This window comes from Neodiprion pinetum, chromosome 6 (assembly GCF_021155775.2).
Source record: "Neodiprion pinetum isolate iyNeoPine1 chromosome 6, iyNeoPine1.2, whole genome shotgun sequence".
In the NCBI taxonomy this organism is placed as follows: Eukaryota; Metazoa; Arthropoda; class Insecta; order Hymenoptera; family Diprionidae; genus Neodiprion; species Neodiprion pinetum.
The window spans coordinates 27,776,667-27,797,366 of NC_060237.1; the positions used below are offsets into that span (position 1 = coordinate 27,776,667).

General features: G+C 44.0%; 3 protein-coding genes across 5 annotated transcripts in view; 1 reads left to right on the forward strand and 2 right to left on the reverse strand.

Moving 5' to 3' along the window:
- The window catches only part of Sema5c (Semaphorin 5c), a 94,648-nt gene extending 86,326 nt beyond the window's left edge, over positions 1-8,322 (reverse strand). Inside the window, exons 1-2 of the mRNA XM_046633296.2 lie at positions 8,195-8,322; positions 1,032-1,284 (exon numbers count right to left, since the gene is read on the reverse strand). Of these exons, the coding sequence (XP_046489252.1) occupies positions 1,032-1,185 (154 nt within the window). The 5' untranslated portion in view covers positions 1,186-1,284; positions 8,195-8,322. The remainder of the gene's footprint in view (positions 1-1,031; positions 1,285-8,194) is intronic.
- LOC124222395 (proclotting enzyme) lies at positions 4,455-8,480 on the forward strand. The gene is made up of 8 exons (XM_046633300.2): positions 4,455-4,681; positions 5,298-5,437; positions 5,514-5,650; positions 5,933-6,027; positions 6,227-6,530; positions 6,788-7,032; positions 7,928-8,088; positions 8,319-8,480. Exons 1-8 carry the CDS (start codon positions 4,591-4,593, stop codon positions 8,478-8,480), a joined length of 1,335 nt encoding a protein of 444 aa, XP_046489256.1. The 5' UTR covers positions 4,455-4,590.
- A 1,554-nt stretch (positions 8,481-10,034) lies between these two features.
- The window catches only part of LOC124222390 (atrial natriuretic peptide receptor 1), a 104,109-nt gene continuing 93,443 nt past the window's right edge, over positions 10,035-20,700 (reverse strand). For all 3 annotated transcript variants that reach the window (XM_046633286.2, XM_046633285.2, XM_046633284.2), the window contains exons 18-22: positions 19,753-19,945; positions 16,274-16,448; positions 14,013-14,111; positions 12,848-12,939; positions 10,035-11,573 (exon numbers count right to left, since the gene is read on the reverse strand). In XM_046633286.2, the coding sequence (XP_046489242.1) occupies positions 11,214-11,573; positions 12,848-12,939; positions 14,013-14,111; positions 16,274-16,448; positions 19,753-19,945 (919 nt within the window). In that variant the 3' untranslated portion in view covers positions 10,035-11,213. The remainder of the gene's footprint in view (positions 11,574-12,847; positions 12,940-14,012; positions 14,112-16,273; positions 16,449-19,752; positions 19,946-20,700) is intronic.

Consider the following 20,700-nt stretch of genomic DNA (forward strand, 5'->3'; position numbering starts at 1 on the left):
TCGAAATTGGATTAGTCAGGCCTGTCGAGAAAGTGGATAGATAATCGATTCTTCTACCGCATTAATTCGGCCTCCGACCCTGCCGTCTTACGATCGCTTCCAAAATCATCGGACGGAGACTCGTGACTCAGAAATCCCTGCTTACGCATACTTTTTACGTAACTGCAATTAGTGCGAATTATGAGACGGGGAAAATTGCACGGCGAACGATAAGCTCGCGTTGAAAAAAGCGTATTCGTGCACCTCCGAAGCGAGGCGAGTGAATGCGTTTCAAGAGCCAGAGCCCAACTTATAGTCCTAATTTGGACGCAGTCGAGATTGGGTTTCGTGGGCCGGGTCCAAAGGCGCCAGAGGCTCATTAGCAAACTAGTTTTGCTCGAAAGGTTGACCATCCCGAATATCTGTGGTGTATTCTCCGTTTCCCCGGCGGCTGATACGCTCATCGCCGGAATTTAACTACTACGGACCTTACGATGATAGAGCGGCTCTTACTCGCGCCGTATTTTCTGCTAATACTGGAGGTAATTTTCCCGTCCAGATCAGCGGGGCGTCGCCTTAACAAATAAAGGAAGCAGAGTTCATTAATTCCACTTATTTCTTACGCAGATTAATTCAACGGGTTACCCGAACTCCCACGTAATATTGCGAAAAGATTTCGCGGCTAAGTGCGAGTTGCGTTGCAAAACGAGTAAAAAGTATTCCCGACAATCGCGGATCATGCACGAGCTCCAATCATTTCTTCGGACTCGTTGAAGCGATTCTTAATGTCGAGATGTGAATCCAAGTACAATCCAATTTAAGATTCATTAACCGCGATAAAATTTGTCTCGTTACATTCCTACTCATGAACGATTACGATCGATCCGAGCTGAGTTCGCAGCCGGCTGCCGTAAGTTCAATGAAATCCAATCGGGAACAGGCTTTGCGTCGATAATAATCCGAGGTGGAATATTTAGCCGAGCAACGCCTTGCGATCCTCCTTCACCGTGGTTCAATTAACACTTGTCCCTAATTGGCTTGTATATATTTACCGGTGAAGATCGATGCTCCGGGAAAAGTTGATGAAGAAGAAGAAGAAGAAGGTGCACATCCGGGTCTCCCCATATTTCTTCTCCTCGTAACGCATCGAGTAACGACGACACTCAGCTTGCAAGGAGCGGCAACCCATCGAGGCGTGCAACGCATTCCGATCGCTTGTGAGATCGCCGGTTCACGGTTAAATCACTTATTATGGCTTCATTTCGCGGTACACGTCCGATCCTTGTTCACAACTTAGGACATTTGCTGGAAAGGAAAAGAGATTTGTTACCAACCGGGTGGGCAAAAGCCTTTTCGATTAACTCTGCGATGAAAAACACACGTATTAGTGAAAAGTTTAACGTTGAAAGAGATGTATAGCAAAGCTCGCAAGAATGTATTCATGTGGTTGAAAATACACAATCATGACATTATACGTATTTAGATAAAAACCCTGAGGGCTTTTAATTTCGACGGAAGACACAGATGGGTTTGTATCAGGGAAAAGGCAAGGGGTAACAGCGAATCGTTTTAATCAAGGCGGCATTCAAACGGTATAAATTTTGCCTTGAGAAGGTAGTTGGTAATTAGACAATTCTGTAATTGCGCGTTGACCGTAAGTCTCTCTCCGGAGGTGTGATTAATTATGGAAATACCATTTTTAGGGTGGTAGCCGTATACGGCGAGGAACCAGTTTCGTTCTCCGTCCGCGGTCGAGATTACGATTTGGCATCGAGTTCTGCGGACAGGCGCAAACCGACAGATTGACGGTGTCCATTATCGGACAGAACAAACGGAGCTTGCACGTCGGCCGTATTTCAACCGAGACGTAATCAACCCGTTTACCGTTTCTCGTTAAAAGCGATGAAGCTGCTGGCTTCCCCCGCAAGTTACGCTCTACGTTTTACGCCATCTTTTATAGAATCCCCGTGGAGACGAGACTGTCAGAATCTTCCACCACGCTCAATCGGATTCGGCTAAATCCCGCAGACGCATTTCGTGCGTGTGAGAGTCAGAAAAAAGAACCCTGTTTCATTCTTGCTTTTTACTTCGTCTCTCAATTTATGTTTACTTTCTTATCTTCCATTGCGATGCGAGACGCGCGTTCCGTCTTTTCTCGTTTTTCTAACCCACCGGCTAAAGTTACGGATTCCGGACTATAATCACGGTATAAACCTCTCATTTTCGGCCGCAACTCGGCTCTTCAAGCTTTGCTTTCTTTACGGCCTACTCCCCGCACCGTCTAAATTAAATACCACAAAACCTACTTCGGGGTTCCCGAGGGACATGTTTCCCTGCCACGTTCACGTCGTTGGTTACACTTAATTAGAGCGTGTCGACATGGCCACTCGAAATCCCCCACCACCCACACACCCCGCTTATTCAACCCTCGACGCGACCCTCACGCGTGAGATTAGGGAACACGTAACGTTGCAGATGGGACATTAGATTGATGGATACGTTGATGAATTTGCAACAAATGTCGAGAAAGTGTAAACGAGTACTTCTTCCCTTGTGTATAACAAGACCTGGTTCAAACGGTTTTTCTCTCGGACACGGGGCGCGATAATACGTCTAATTGAAAAGAGGCGTGTACGTCATACCTGCACAGTGACGCGACAATGTCGACTTTCTTGAATCGAGTTGCGACAGAGAATATTATACCGAGAACGAGGTGCGATCGTCATCAGCGTTCGAAAACGAAGGGCTACGCGTCGGAAGAACGCGCGAGCGACGAAAAAGAAGAATCGTAATTAATCTCTCGGTGCCGCATCGGTTTCGAAAGTTAATTATCTATCGAGAGGATGAAGATAAAAGACGGTATCGACTGCAGCGCGGTGTTACCGAAGATTCCGATCGGACGGTGGAGTTGTGCAGAGTCGACGACGCTGATATTTCGAGGTCGTGACACAACCTGTAATCAGGGAACGTTCTAATTGGTTTTCGGGCCCCCGAGCAGTGGGCCGCGGCACCCGAATCGGCTGAATAAGGGTATGGCACACTTCAACGATCGATTTGCAAACTTCTTCTGCATGACGCGAAGACAGCCTGCATGCACGAGAGAGACCGCAATGATGGTGAATATCAGGCGAGAATAACGACGGCCGGAGCGAAGCGGAGAGGAGATTTCCTTCGGGGTGCCTTAAATGGAAGTGCCCTCAGGCTGCCCCCGATCCGATCTCTCCGCCGGTATCTCATACTCGTTTACATGCTGCACATGCCAACCTCGCCGAGTTCGCGAGGTACCCAGAAATCTGCGCTGCGCCAAGTACGTACTTCACTGGCATTTTCCTACATCTATACCCGAGTCTGTGTCGGTATGAGCAACGGATTTGCTAAACTGGAGCTTGCAGATCAGCGAAAAAATTCGGCGACCCGGCGAAGGGTTCTTTACTCTTTAGGTTTCGTCAAACGTTATTTGCTCTCTTTATCAGCAGAATGTGGTCGATGCTTGTTGGGTGAAAATTAACAGTTTAACGCTTCTATTTCAAGATACTGATCATTCGTATGATTTCAGAGACTAGGGAATTTTAAAAATGCAGAAAACTCGTAAGACCCAACGATTGATATACGGAGAGGATTATTTTTATCGTTCGGTCGGAAAGAGAGAAAATTTCCACGACACTGCAACTCGAATGTAATTGTGCAAATAAATGTTTTCTTGCGAAAGAAACGCGACGATGATCTCCGGCTTCGCGTCAAGCGTCACGAATGGTGAGTGGAAAAAAATCTCGGGGTACATTAGCCCGATGTACACGTAGAAGTGAAGTGCGAATACACATTGCATTATACGCATGAACGTAGGTGCGCGTGCATGTGGTTCGTCATGGAGGTGTGCAAGCGGAGATGGGATGGGAAGCTGTCGAAGCGGGATTTAACGGCGGAACACGGATGAAGTTTTCCGTAGAAAGAGCGTTTAGAAACTGACAGGAGATTATCGAGTGAGGCGTTATTTATCTTGTACCCGTGCGCAAGCAAGCGAGACCTGGTTCACTTTGGCGATTCTCCTGCAACAGCGGCTCGGAAGAGAGGTCAATCGGTTCAAAGAAAGACTGACTGACTGACTGACTGACTTTGAACCGTTACTTCGCGCCCGGATCTTATCTTTTCGCATAATTTATCGCGAATTCAGTTATTATTTGTACTGCGTTAAATTGCCTACGTTTCTTTTTGGATTTCACCTGTGTCTGTGTTCAGCTATCGTTCGTGAGAAATACTCGGCGACACCGTAGATGATAAGATTCGATTGCCGATAAAGCGACACTTATAAATCACATTCGTTAAGGGCACAATCATTAGTCTGTAATGTGGGCGCATAATTCGCCGCCTGCGTGTCTGCAACCTGCGTTGCGTTGCCGCGTACAATAGCATCTGCGCCTCAGGCGCGAGTATATAAGCGGTGGTCTCGTGATTTCGGTGGCGTTGTCTGCGGTCTACGATCAGCGTGAGTGGTCTTTCGAATAAACTCACTCCGCGTTTTGCTTTCAAGAATTATTAAATCGCCGGATTGATGACCGGCCGCGATATATTATCGCGAGTGTGAAAATTGACTTTGAATAATTAATTCGCGAAATGCGGCACCACCCTGCAGTATTGCTGCTCTTCGTCTTATCGGTAGGATCAAACTGCCATCCAGTTGAGGAAGATGCGGCGACCTACATCGGTAAGTATCCACTCATTTCACGTGAAATTTATTCAAATTCGTGCCGAAAGTTTGACGACCACTGTGCAAAAGTAGGTGAAATTCGAAAAGAGTGAATCATCGACTATGATCGTGTTGTACGGTTCGAATTAATTTTTTTACCCTCTTTTTCGACCGTGAAACGAACAATAAATTCAGAGACAACCGAGTTATCGTCTCTCGGAAAAAAGTGTAATAACATACAACGACGATCGCGTGGGTGTAGAAAACGCAGTGAAAGTACCGGCTCATCCTGAGAAGAATTCCAGGTCAAAGGTCTGCACCCGACGATATACATCGTCTCTTGACTTTGGCCATGAATTCTTGAGCCGTTCGCTTCGTATCCACCTCCCTACGTAATCATGTTTCAATTTATTTCAGAGTTTAATTAGCTGCATATTTCCGTTCCATTTTGTTCACGCCACCCGGAACCCGCTCCGTGATTCCCGTTCGCAGAGGAAGCCCGCGTCCTCTGCTTCTCGATAATAATATCAATCCGAACCTGCTATCACCGAGTGCTGTTATATCACTCTGCGCTCGCGTGATATTATTATACAGTCGAAAATTCGCACAAACTGACTCCCGGATATCTTTACAGATCCTGATGCTCTGGCCAGCCTTAAATGGGGCCCGAATCTTCAGGGCCTCAAGACTCTCCAACTACCCGTCAATCTAGACCATTCGAACTTGAGAGAAAAGAGGACGGTAAACTTAGGCGACGCTGTGAGGGAGCCAAAGGTTACTTGAGTTTTGAATACCGTGTCAGAAACAATATGAGGAAAGTTGCCAGCATTTATATGTTACACTTTTTCAGCCCAATAAACCTTATCAAGTCTGCGTCGCACCGGGTGACAAAAAGGGACACTGCAGGCACCTCAGCATGTGCGTCCTCGATGAGTTTCGCTCGAACTCGCCGCGTTTCATGGAATACCTTTGTATCATCGAGCAAACGTGAGTGAACCGTTGTAATTACAATTATAATACGAACAGCACATTTATGAAATAGAAATTACAGCGAGTGAGGTGAGAATTACTTGTTAGCACGAAGGTATTGAAGTTGTATTCGCGAATGCTCTTCCAGCTTGTAAAATACCGCAATCGTCGAGTAACTTTTACTAAAAAAAAAGTGTTGTCCATATAATTACCATCTCGTACTTGAATCCGGCAAGTTTTTCTCCCCCCGCGATATCTATGGTAAAAATGTGCACTGATTTGAGAAATAACGTTCGACAGTTACGTGGGAGTTTGCTGTCCTGACGGAACCGAAGTCGGAAAAAGCAGCACCCCGAATGCGGAGAGCGTCGCTGGGATTCTGCCAGCTGTTGCCAGTTAGTAAGACGGTTAAGATTTATTGTTATACGCTTGTTTTACACCCCGAGTGATTCGACGCTGCGAAGACGATCGAAGTGCCTGCGATTCGGGAAACCGACACGTTCGATCTAATTGCAAGTTGGGTTGTGAAATATCAATTCCGTAAAATTCATCGCCACTTCACCTCGAATCAAAATCCACGATTCTTCGCCTCAGGTGCGGACGACGAAGACCCAAAATCAAACTCATCCGAGAGCATCGACGACGGCCTAGAGACGGTTGATCCCAATAAAAATGTGACCCAGGGCTCGGGAGCTACGAGGACCTCGTTACAGCCTCGCGGGCCTCGCGGATGCGGGGTCAGCACCAGGTCAAGGACACGCATCGTCGGAGGCCGACCCGCCGACCCTCAGGAGTGGCCCTGGATCGCCGCTCTCCTCCGCAAGGAAGCTTCTCACTACTGCGGCGGTGTCCTGATCACCGATCGGCACGTCCTGACGGCCGCCCACTGCGTCTTTCAGTGAGTAGTAAACTTAGAAACGGTTTCTAAAAGGCTTCCAACGATTTATTCCAAGATATCCAAGTGAGAAAAAAGTCGATAACTTCAAAGAACGTACTTAGTTCGCATTTTGTAACTGCTCAACGGGGTACAATAGGAATGGATTCTAAATCGGTTTTCAAAACCGGGGGGAAAAGAACCTCCGAGCTGACTGTCGTGAGCATTATTCGAGATTTCACAGCGTCCGAGAACCCGGGGGTGCCTGGTTTTGGTTTCAGGTTCAAGGCGAGGGAGATCAAGGTGAGACTTGGGGAGTACGACTTCCGTCGACAGGACGAGACCAGGGCGCTGGATTTCCGGGTGACGGAGATCAGGCAGCACCTGGACTTTGACCCGAGCACCTACGAGCACGATATCGCAATCGTCAAGATGCACAGGCCGACTACGTTCAGCAGTTACATATGGCCGATATGCCTGCCTCCGGTTGGCGTGACCTTTGAGAACAAAAGCGGGATCGTGATCGGTGAGACTGCGAGGACTTGCGGCAGCGGCGTGTCTCTGCTCAAAATCCTAAATTTCTAACGGAATGTTGAATATTAGACCGGAGGCATTTGCCGCTTGCTTGATCACGTACCTTGCTAACGGGAAAACCGCGTTCTGCCAAAGAAACTGCTAGTATCCCCCCGGGAACCAGCCTTCGGGCCGTCCTTAAATTAGTAATTAACCACGAAGGCGCGGGTCAAAGGTTGCGGTACGAACCCGACCGTGTGTGCGCGAGTCGCTGAACCCCCTGGGGGTTTAATAAAAATTAGTGCGATGCACGCGAAACGAATTTACGCCGGTCTACAAAACCTTCTACTCTATTAGTTGTGAAATTATGTGACTAGTTTCTACGAATACCTTTACAATTATCAATTTTCTCCCATTCTTTTCGCGGTCAAAGATTTTGGTATCAACAATAGAATTCGAATGATAAATTTAATGAACGCAATTTTCCCCAACCTTGCATAAATCTGTACCGGTGAAAATTTACGAGCAGGGTTTTGAAAATTGAACGAAATTCAATGGTATTGAAACGTGTAGAGTAGAGGTGCCATATCGACCGTTTCTGGTACTAAAAATCTATTCAGTTATTGATCCAATCGCAGGAATATCTTCTGCAGTAAATATTAGCACAGTATTTGTCTACTCAATCGTTAAAAAATCAAATTCCAGAGCGTTCAAAAGCCGAACAAACACTTTTCTGTTATCTTTAGCCAGGTTTATTTGTTTTTTTTTTTTTTTTTTTTTTTTTATACACGTGACGAATACGGCCGCACGCTGTACTAAACCGGAAAAAAATGTCACGTCTACTTTACTTCGATTAGGAAAATTTAATTCCAATTACGAAATTAATCCTCCATATTCCCTCCCCGCAGGTTGGGGCACCCAATTTTTCGGCGGACCGGCAAGTTCCGTGTTAATGGAAGTCGCGGTACCGATTTGGCCCCAAAAAAAATGCGTCCGAACTTTCACCCAGCGAATACCCGACACAGCAATGTGCGCTGCGGCGTTTGAGGGTGGCCGAGATTCCTGCCAGGTGAGATATGAATATTCGTTGAAATGAAACAAGATTTCGGGATTGCAGGAATATCGAACGAATATTAACTCTAATTGTAAGAATTTTCTACTTGCGTGACACGTACCTTGCTCGATCGGACGTTGTATACCCTGCTTAAATACTGCGCGCCTCTTCTTCTTCTTCGCCTTCTTCTTCTCCTTCTTCTCCTTTTTCTTCTTATTCTTATAAATTTCCTTCACTCTTTTCAGGGTGATTCCGGGGGGCCGCTGCTCCACCAATTGGGAAATGGAAGATGGGTGAACGTGGGTATCGTGTCGTGGGGTATTCGCTGCGGGGAGCCAGGACATCCGGGCGTTTACACTCGCGTGAACCGTTACCTGGATTGGATATTTGCAAACGCTGTGTTTTAGCAATGGTTTAAGAACGTGTTGCAGTTAGTCGCAATTCTTTTCTTTCCTTCTTTCTTTTCTTATACAATCTACGATACATACTAATAATAATGTACGTTACATAAATATGCCAAAGTATTTTATAACAATAAAATGTTTTTCATACGGTTTTTCTTTATCCTTTTATTTCCCATTGGAGTTTGCTTTTTTTTGTTAGAGGGGGGGGGGGGGGGGGGGGCCATTCAACCCTTTGAAAATTGACAATTTTTTTGAAAAGTTTTTCTCGTCGACCGAATCGAACGAGAAAGAAGAAAAAGCGTGCGTGAGTGAATAAAGGAGAGAAAGTGATTGATCGTTTGAAAGAATGTTTGAAAACGACTTCAACTTTATTACGAGCTGCGACACCGTCGGTACACATGACTATTATACGTATATTAATTATGTTGATAAGAATAAACGACATAAATATATGAATATGTATATTTATATATCTATGTATGTATCTGTAACCTCTCGTCATTAAGAGTCACATTTTGTTTGCTCCTGTTCGTTTTTTTCTTCTTTCGTTTATAGTTATCTTTTATGACGTCATTTTACAACGCGGGTCGACCGATCATTCAAACGTTCGTTCGTTCATTCACTCGTTACATTCGATTTAATTGCATCGTGCGTATCGTGACTGTTGTACGGTATTATAAACAGCTTCTCTGTGTGCTCAAAAATTTCTTAAAGCACGTTAACTGTATACTCAATTTTTCTTATTCCTTCTCTATTCTTCCGTCTCTCTCACTCGTATCTAGCTATTTATTTTTCCGCGTTTTTCATAAAGTCACGCGTTAGCCGGAGGCCCAGCCTCGTCGGCTCTCTAAACTCTATACACATCGATTTGTGATAAGTTTTTTTTAGTCATCCTCTTTTTTATAGCTTCATTTCGTATACTATACACGCACACATATGCGTGCAATATTTTGCCACATATATATGCGTCTATACAGTATAATATACAATAACTAATCATATATCCTTTATAATATATAATATACCATTTATCATTTACAATAATAATAATAATAATAATCTTAATCTTCTAACATCAAGTTTGACAGCCTGCGGCCAGAGGGAAAGGTATTAATTGTAATACTAAGAAACAAGTACGATATGCCAAGGAAAAGTCAGAATCGATTCGGCGATGAAAATTCCCCAACTTTCGACAGGTAAGCCGCGAAATTCGTATAAGACAAATATTTCACTCTCGGACTTAGGCTAGAAGTAGTAGGACTTATTAAAGTTAACCGCAGACTCTCAAACAGCTTCGTAAACACGTCTATGTAACAATCATTATGCGTATATTTTGAATCGTGGCTTAATTGTCTAGTAATGTCATACGTAACTGCTTACCGTTGGCCTTTTGCCTCGGAATAGGCCATAGAGCGTTTATTATCGTAGAATTAATAACTTTTGGCGGCGCAATGAACGCGACGCGACCGTATAGACGATTTTCTATTTACCTCTATTTTAAAGGTACAATATCATCTAATATGTATATGTGTGTGTGTGTGTGTGTGTGTGTGTGTGTGTGTGTGTGTGTGTGTGTGTGTGTGTGTGTGTGTGTGTGTGTGTGTGTGTGTGTGTGTGTGTGTGTGTGTGTGTGTGTGTGTGTGTGTGTGTGTGTGTGTGTGTGTGTGTGTGTGTGTGTGCGCGCGCTATATGCATTCCTATAATACGATTGTATGCCCTGAACTTTTTCTGAAATGAAAAAAAAATTATGACGATAGATAATAACAATAGGTATAGTTATGAATCACGCGATGCGAAACGCGCTCGGTATTTATGCGCTATAACTGGAGACCAAATAAATATGTTACATACGTAAATTATGTATATTACAAAGAGAAAAAAACGGGGGTGGAAGCAATAACAGCGAGAACAAAATTCTAAACTTAGATTGATAATACTGAGTCACGGGTATTGTACTCGAAAATCCCGCCGTAATTAATACGTATATAACAAGATCGGAAATAATATATTCCTCAATTATAACATTATAATCCTTCCGCGTAGTTTATTATTTATGCTTATCGTATAATATATATATATATATATATTTTTTTTATTTATCATTTTCTTTCCACTCGTGGTTTTCACTCTCGGTTTCCATTTCACCGTATACAATTATACACCACTCTACGTATGTATAATAAGCTCGGAGAATTTGATCCGACGATATACATATGTATATGTATATATATAATATATTTATTTATATTTCTGATTTTTTTAATTTATCCATTACTTATCAATTTTTGTTAATCGTTACATTTAATCATTTACCTAATGTATATACATATATATATATATGTATGTGTGGGTGTGTGTGTGTGCGCGCATGTAATTATATAATATAATTGGTAACATTGATTCCGCGATACCTTGTACAAAGAGATCACTAATTTCTGGCGAATAAATTACGAAGAGTAGTCCTTCAGCTTCACTTTCCTGACTTCGATACGATAATCTGCCGCATTCGAATCAATCGCTGCAGGCAAGAATACACAAAACTATCAACGATTGCACATAAATTAACCGTTAATTCCTACATACATTACATATCCCATTTCTCTCGCTACTTTCATTATATTCTCTTTCCCCCACTTGGTCGGCATCTCCGCTTTTCCCGATCACCGTCAATCCTCGTAAGAGGATAAAAATCCTCGAAGAAACATTCGCCCCCCTTTGAACCCTCTCAGGTGGATCTTAGACCCTCGGATGGGCCCCGGCCGACGTGGGGAGCAGAAGCGGGGCACCGGGACCGGAATCCGAGTGATTTGGAACGCTTTCGATGGTGAGATGCGTCGCGATTTGGGGGTGCGTCGCCCCCTCACCACCCCCGGATCGGTGCCGCGGCGAAGGCGACGAGAGGCTCGGAGGTGCCCCGTTTCCGGTCAGCGTCGGACCCCCACGACTCTGGAGGTTTTGGTGCTGCTGATGCACGATCCCCGGCACCTGGTTCTGGGCCCCGATCGGAACCGGAACCGGTCTCGACTGGACGTTGTTGTTGTTCGTCGTCTTCGACTTCTCGCCTTGAAGCCAGTACGTCACCATCGTCCCCTTTCCCTGAGATCAAATGATTTTTTTTTTTTGTTCTTTTTTTTTTACTCGAAGATGAGTCGCTTCCAATTTGGACGGCTATAGATTGATATTTTGAAATACCCACGGTTTTTTTGGGCCTTCGAAACCCTGCAAAATGTTTCACGTATTTCCCCCAACACTATTGAGAATTCTACACTTGCATAAAGGAATGTTGTTGCAAAATAATTCAAGTCGGTTAATTTTTTTTCCAGTGAATAAATTGCTTACACTGTTTATTCTGATTTTAACTTCGGTGAGGGATTATTGTATATCAACGACGGCACGTGATGCCTATGTAGGTTTTATATTTTCAAAATTTTTGTCTCTGGAGTTTAAAAATTCCTGACGATCAGCGAAATCTACTAATTATTTTATTTTTTTTTCCTACAAACGTAGTGAAATTTGCCAAGCGACCATTTATTTTCTTCTTCGTTTCTCAATATCCGAACAAAGTCTAAACGGAATAAAAAACAAGCTACTAACTTTAGCAAGCACTGCAGACATGGGTTAATGCCCCTTTCTGTGTCGATTTTTTCTATTAATATTACATTCATGCATCAGCCGCATTGTGATCGAAATATAAGGGGGTTTCCATGTATCGATAAAGTGGTTCTCCACGTTGTAAGGGGCATAATAATGCATATAAGGCAGAGGAGAGAAGGTGCATTGTTATCGAATGTATACGCTTGTATATCTACTCGTATGCATATCGGGTTGCACGCAGGACGCGAGTTGAAGAACGGATGATTGATTGACTGCCTGACGGTCCGCGCTCCAACGATAATGGAATTAAAAAGTGTGAGCGGTATAACGAAAATTTCATAAGGTAAGCAAAGCTATTATGCAAATCGAGGCTTAGGTGTAGCTGGAGTGTATGAAAAAAATTTAGGTACCTACAACCGTTCATTAAATTCCCCCCTTCGCGTATTCTAAAAGACAACGACAAAAGAGAAAAATTCGATAAACTTGTCGAGGGAATATTATAGAGTCATTTTCTTTCCTCTCTGTAATAATCAGGCGCTTCCTGAGAACAATTTTTCCTGTAATCGCCGAAAAGAATAAAATTCAATCAAAGAAGAAACTTCAATTTTCGTTCACACTGGATATATATTTGCGTCTATGTCCAAACTGAACACGGATCATAAAAAATGAGAAAGTTGTAGTTTGACTTTTGGTGATAAAAAAGAAAAAAATTGGACGTCATTATTATTGATATAAGAAAAAATGGAGGAAACGATAATTCTACATGAATTACTGACCTTCATCGTGACCTCGCCTCTGCACTCTAAATCGAAAGTGCCGAAGGTGTCGAGGATCTCTTTAGTCTGGGGACTGACGTGGATCTTCAGAGCTGCAAGACGTGGACGAAAATACGTATACTCAATGAAAGGAGAAACGAATTAGAAAAAGAGAAAGTACACGGATAAACATTAATTAAACGAAGCTACCAGCCGGTCAGGAAGTACAGTTACGGTGACACGTGAGGATCGAAAGGCTCGTTCGCGGGTCAACGATCTCCCAGAGAAACGAATGGCCATTCATAGGAGAGGAGAGGAGAGGAGAGGAGAGGTGAGGTGAGAAATAGAGGCGCCGAGCAAATTTCCTGTCCCTTCTCGACCGATCCTCGGCCAACTGACAATGAGAGAGTCGCGCGAGGTGAGTATTTACTCGGAGATTTCAATCGAGGTATATAATACGTATAAATTTCCCGTGAGAAGATATTTCCCTCCGCGATCCGCCCTCGTTCAGCCCTTGACCTCGGGCGATATGTTAACTCAGGACGGTGCTGGTATATAGCATCTGTTGATTCACGACCAGTTTGAATCGCGGAAACTCGGTTTGCGCCGAGCAAACAGTGAATTTTGTTTACCTGCTTCTGGTTTAACGTCGAAATGCCCACACACGTATCCAGTTAGTCGGACAGAGGTGCTTTGTTACATTCAAGATCCGTATATAATGCGACACGGAGTGTAACGAACGAAAGTTAATCCATCGTCTAATGAAAACTTTGTTTCTCGACGATTAGAAACAGCTCGAGGATTGATGACCTCCGAATATTGTTGCCCTTTTCTCTATATAAGTATATGTATATACGGGAATACGGCAAATGGATGAAAAGTCCGTGGGTATACAAAAGTAAAAAGGAATCGAGACTGGCTTTTGTCGAGTGAAAGAATAATTCCTGCAGGCAGAGTCGTTTGGTTAAGTGGTCGGAAGAAGCTTCGCGAGGCACGAAGAGAGTGAGAGTAAGAACGAGTGGATGAATGGACGAACGGACGAAGGGATGGTCGGAAAGGCGAAGGCGAAGTAGCTTCGAAAGTTGAGATATAGCCAAGTATGGGAGACGAGATTTGCGAAGGATAATTTTTCCTCGATTTGTTTCCCGTTCCCCTTGGCTTTTTCCCGATAAATAGAATTCATTACCTTCCCCGTTGCTTTCCATTCTCGACGCCGTGTTCACCGTGTCTCCGAACAGGCAGTACCTCGGCATCTTCAGTCCAACCACCCCGGCGACGCAGGGTCCTGAAAACGAGACAATCCGCTGATGTTTATCCGTTTCTCGATATCTCTGCACGTACGTATCTTGCGAAAGCGGAGCTGGGAGCTTGAAATTCGCTGAGAGGGTAAAAGAATTACCGAATCAGAGAAATTGGATGTTCCTCAAAATCGGCGTTTCCCTTTGGCGAACGGAGAAATTATACCACTGTGCTTTCAATGATCGCATACGCACACGTAGACATACGTACACGCAATTTTTGACATCTGAATTCAATTTTCCTTTTTACATTTTTCACAGTCTCTCGCTTTTCTTGTTTAAATTTACCTCTCTCGCACAGTGAAACTCCCACAGCTGATCGTTTCGCCATGGGATTTGGGTCAAGGAGGAAAAAAACACAGGGCACGTAGTACCGAGATTCCAGTTCCGAATTGCGATATCCCGGAAATGAAATTTTTCGAAAGGTACACCCCGCACGCACGATTACTCGGGAACCGCGATACATGCGCAACTTTACCGAAACAGGAGACTCCTCGGTTGAAACGAGAAGCTGTGACCGTAACTCTGTGATATATTCTTTCATTTCCTCTTCGAGGGAAAGAGCGGAAGAACAAGAACAAGAACAAGAAGAAAAATAAGAAGAAAAAGAAACTTTAAATTGAACATTTCACGCCGCGCGTGCAGTAACGTGAAATCTGGAAATATGCCAGGCGGGAAAAGATTAATTTAGAAAAGGGTCCCGCCAGCTTGACTAGCTCGCAAAAAAGTGAAAGGAGTATGGAGAAAAGCACTCTTTATTATCCTGCGGGACCCGGGCAGACTAGATATCAAATCTCGACATGTAACTCAGAGCCTCCTTATTCTCCTCGCGAGAAAGATAAGCGAGACGGCGTTTCGAAACTCCGAACCAAGGCCGTTCGCCGCTTTTAAGTCTCCCGACTTTTCCACCCTGCGATATCTCCGCAGCGCAGCTTAAGATCCACGCGGTGAACGCATATCAAATTAGAAGCCCAGCGCCAAAGACAGTGGCGCGTTTCCCCTTGATTCAAGGGGGCGGGGTGAGGGAGGGGGAAGGGGACGAAATTAATGAAATTCACCGCTCAGAGTGCCCGCCGTTTTATATCAATTCCGAATCCCCCGGGTTCCGCGCTTTCGCACGCCTTTGAAGTCGTCGGCTAATTGCTTGCTTCAGCTGGAAATTCCTCAATATAGAGATCCCCTAGATCTCCATAATAATCCCTGTAAAAGTTTAGCGGTAAAAGAGAATTAAGGATCAATGGGATCCACGGTATGGACAAAAAGTTAGAAGAGGAGGAAAGGAAAAACCGTTCGAAAAATCTCCAGTCATTTCATTTGTTCCAATGATAGCGCGGAATGCGAGTAAAACGACATTTCGATTGTTTGATAGGAATGAATTTGATGGCTAAGATGTGAGCAATTCGAGAAAAGTCAAGTGAAACACGTTGATAATGATTAAACTCTTTTATTTTTAACCCCCGTAGATTATCTGAGAAACATCGAAGACACTTTGTATCACGATATAGTTACCAGGCGTAAATGCACTTTATTGTTGACGAAAATTTGTTCTACCCACAACTACGGATAATTCTACTCGTGAATTTTTTTTTCACACGATTTTCGGAGATCTTCGGGGCGAATTAAATTAGCCGAAAACATTACTATCGGATAAAATACAGCAGAGTTTAAGCGTTTCAAGCCTTCCAATGATAAAACCTTTTCTCAAATTCTCGATATCTTAATCGTGTCTCAATCCTGTTACTCGAATTTACTCAGAATCATTTCTACGACGTTTGGCCGGAATGTTCTTCATTCGCGTTAATTATAATTGGCAGGAACAACTGTCGCTGGGAATTTTACAACCGATTCTCCCTCTTTTCCTAACTTTCGATTCAGGCCATGAATGACGCACCCTTGATCCTAAAAGATGCGCAAAAATTTCGCCGTCCAACGGAGAGGAAAAAGATCCGCGTAACGCAACGCCCACGTCGGTTTATGTCGACGACTTCCGGGCTGTCAAACCACGTGAGAAGGTAACTGAAACGCGATTCCTTACGGCGGTGAAGTGAAACGTAAAACGTGACAGATAAATTTTCGCGCTGCTGCTTTCGGAATTTTTCGCAAGCCTTGCGCTCTCGAATTTCCGGTCGTCGTTTCGTTTCTTCCTTACCCGAATGCATCCCGATCCGCAGTTTGAGCTGCTCGTTTGGCCTGTGCCGGATGCTGAAGGTCATCACGGTGTCCCTCAGCGCCAAACTCATCCTTGCAATCTCCCTTGCGTGATTCGTTCCGTTTCTCACCGGAAGTCCCGACACCACCATGTACGCGTCACCGATCGTCTCCACCTGCAAACACGTCCGATTGATGCGGTTGTTTAGCAGCAATTTCAACAAATAATCAAATGCAGATTTCAAGTGATCCAAACGGATTCTACGACACTTGACGTCACAGAATTTTGAATGATTTCAAAAGGTTTCATACGAATCGAGGATATTTATACGGGTTTTTAATCAATTCACGGGAGTGTGAAACAATTTTTCATACGATTTCTCAAAATTGTACTTCATTTTGTGTCACTCCGAAGGATTCACGGAGCCCGAAATATTGCATACGATTTTAAGGCTGTTCACGATCTCAATATTTTCAAAGATTGCACGGAATTGCAAATGATTTCTGAATATTTCATTCAAATCTTTCATCAATATTGTAACTACAATAATCTCGACGGTACAACAGTCGTTTCAAATGATCTCCTCGACCGTTGAACCGTACAATTTTGAACTTCCCGGGTCAGCGGTAAACCGGAAATGGAAAGTCGAATTCCGTCAGGGTAATTCAGAATGTCGAAAAATCGTGGGTCTTGATTCTGCCAATAAGGGTAGAGTCACATAACAAGGGTGAAAAAATAAGCTCCAGATATTCTCAACTCCTCCAAGTACATTAAGCTATACAACAAAGTCTAGGCCTTGCGTTTTTCGAAGAAAATAATGAAATTTAACATCCCAAGGGTAGTTTCCTCATGCGAAAATATAGGAAAGGTGAGAGGGAATCGATTGCCTCTTCCTCGAGACATCGAGACGAGAATCGGGAATGTTCGACACGACACAATCTCGTTAAGATGACGAGTAAAGGCTACTCGGATTTTACGGGCCCTTTTCAGGCACGCGAGTTTGTTCGTTTTTTTTTTATTTTTTTTTTTTTTGGCAGAGGTTGCCGAAAGGAGAATAAAGAAATAAAATATGAGAAAATAATAGCGACGGCGTGGGTGCCGCGTACGAAATTATACCCAGAGGGTGTTTTACAGCTCCTCGTAATTTAATCTGTTTAAAGCACCAAGGGTAACAAGTGCTCAGAGCAAGTCGACTCGGCTAGGGGAATTCACCAAAGAGGAACACGTACACATACCGCGTGTAATACACTCTCTGACGTACACGCGTTCGTATATGTATATATATACATATACGTATATACGCACACACGGAGTGAGGGTGAGGGAGAAAATTCACGAAGCGTATATGCGCATGTATACCGGAATAATAATGTGGCCTTATCCAAGCTGCGGTGGGCTTTATTCACCGTTTCAATTTTTAATACCTCTCCATCCTGCCGGCGGGAGATTGAATTTTCAAAACGTGCGAGAGGCGACGATAAGTTCGAAAATTAATATACCAAACAAAATTACGGTACTCGTAAAAATCTGATGCCGGTTTTTGATTTCGTGAAATTTGAACGTCGCGGCGGAAGTAGTTGATTCGAACCTCGTTGGTGTTTTATTTTTCGCTATCTATTTTCTCGTCAATTTGGCCACGTCGCGTCGCGTAACTCACTTAAAATTCAATTCCGTGAAGTAGGTACGAGGATAAGGAGATGAAAAATGTGAGAAAGGAGAAAAACAAGGAGAATAAGGTTCATCGAGGTGTTTGGATGCCGCGAATTCGTCCCGTCGCAATCCAATCGCGTTATTCAACGCGGACGTGAAATACGCAGCGGTATAAGGTGCCGTTTTTCGCATTTAAGAAATTAATTTGGTTGTCCAGCCTTCGGCGGCGTCGACGAGGCGTGTAAATCGAGAGGACGCGAAGGAGGAAAAAAGGTCGAACCGAGATATCGGGATCGGCACACTGCCGACACACAAAGGGAGGGACGGAGGCAATCCACTCGCCCAAATTTCGTCTGTCACATGCTACGTGATAAATAATTCTCGATCAAAGAGTCCGCGTACTCCTGAGGTCTCTGATAATTTTCAACGATATCGCTGTGTTCGAACCGAGGGAGTTTTTACGGGATGGAAAAATGGAGAAAGGTGCAAATTCGCGAGCGTTGGTACGTGCCGTTTATGCCACTGACGTATTTAAAGAAGAGGTTTTCAAATCCTGTACGACACGGGCAAACAGAAGGATTCGCGTTTAGGTCCAGTGTCACGGTTTCGTTCCGCGTTCTTTTAGCTTTTTTCTATTTCTCTTCTTCATATTCGTTCGTTCACTCGTGTTAAAAATCCGCGAGGATTTATTCCGTCGGTCGTAATTTTTCCGATAAGAATAAATAAGATTTTTACGGTAATTGGTATATACGGTTGATTAGTCGCTGTACCCACGAACTGTATCGCCGTGTATATTTATCTCGGTGAATTTCAATTCTCTACGTCGTGCGAAAGGAAAATTTTTATAAATCCTTCTTTCGCGAAAGTTTTTATGAAAATTAGTTGTACCGGTCAACTTAGCCTACGGATGAACAACGACGAAACTTCTCCATCATCTGCAGTCTATATTATGATGATAATTATTATGATACCGTTACCGCATCTGCTACCATCCAACACAGCCTATAATCCTTACTCTCACCCTTGACCTTAACCCCGTCCCCTTTTCCCGATCGGCGTTCCTTGTTTGTAAACATTTTAGTCACGCCTGATAAAATACCTAGTGAATACGTCTCGGGAGATATTATTTCTAGTCTTACGTAAGCCTCGTTCAATTCCAGAACATATCCCCGATTTGCATGACCGCTTCCGTTTTCCCGCTCGATTGTCTTCCGCAGTCCACGATTCGCGCTGAAATTTCATCGAAACTGCAAACATGTCTTCGTCTCCTTTCCGTACAAAGGAGATAAATCCACGTAATATAAAAAAAACCGTCCAACGCCGAGAGCATTTGAAAAGTTGACGGGAATTTCGTGAGGTTTTCAAACTGCACGTAAAATATGCGAGTACAATACAGAAGATTATCCGTCTGAGAGAAGGGAAAGTGCAAACTATAGGCGGAGAAGCGGAGGCTAGGCTTGATGCAAGGCACGGAATTCCGGTTAGAACAAAGATGAGAAAATGAGAGAAGCGGCTACAATGTCTGCAAGGGGAAAGAGGGATGGACGAGAAGTGTCCTGGGAGAGAAGCAGCTGTTGGGTATGCCGAGTTGCCTGTAACGAGGTTCGCGCCGTCTCAACTAATTCTGCCAGGAACGTCGACGTTTGTGGATCTACGTGCGTATCAGGAAACCCACAGTAGCTCAGAACCAGGTCTAACTTTCTCATCTCGAGTGCCCGTCGGCTGTTGACAAACGAAGATGAACCCGCTCCGGGGGTGGGAGGCCTCTCTGTAAGTGCCCGCCTCCGGGGCTGCGTGCGGATGAAATAAAACGTGAGAATATAACTCACTTTGTAGACGTCAAAGTTCTCGATGATCGAGTCGAAGCAGGTGTAGAGGTCGTTCAGGAGGTCCACAACCTGCAGCGGCGTGCTCTCGGCAGACAGGCTCGTAAAACCGACGATGTCGCTGAAGTATATTGTCACTTGGTCGTACGTCTCGGCGATGACACTCTGGCCGAGGATCAGCTGGGAGGCGACCGATCTGAAAGAGTGAAAATTGACGGGTCAAAGAGTCTGAGAGTGATGTTAATAATTCGAAAGGATTCGACGACTCGACGAACAGGACCGCAACTTTTCCACAAGGACATTCCGCCCTCGTTGTTCGTGGAGGACAAACTCGGACCGAGTGCCTAAGCTGTTAAAAATGATTGTAAATTTACCGCACAAAAGAGTTGTCAATTTACGAAATCAAATTCGGTGCAGCGACGTAAGTTACTTACTATGCATTTGCGTTGAATTTTTGATTTTACTTAAATTTGTAGGAAAAAGAAAAATAAAAAAAGTAATTTGAATTTACTAAATTGTGTGGTAAATTTATTGTATTTGTAAATTGAATAAGCTGTAAGTGTACGGTGAATTCCCTGTTCCGTATCCGAATAACATACTTGGAATACAAAAGTGTTTGACAGTCTACCCTGCACTTCCTGAAATCCTTACAGAGGAAGTCTACGATCTGAGAATGGACTCTCTACTTATCTGCAGTTACTACGAGTCCTTTGCCCTAATGCAGCGATTCATCGGGGTTCTCGCCCCGTATTCGTGGAAGAAAATTTGCACGAATGGTTTCCACGTAACGGCGCGAACGTGCGACGGCAGCTATTTTCTTGAAATTGTAACGCGGAGGACACGTACGTTCCCTCAAATTCACCCCTGAGCGCGATTTGTTACCAACTGGTGGATCGGCCGATAAATAGATCCTGCAAGTTCGAAACTAACTCCTTGAATTATACATATATA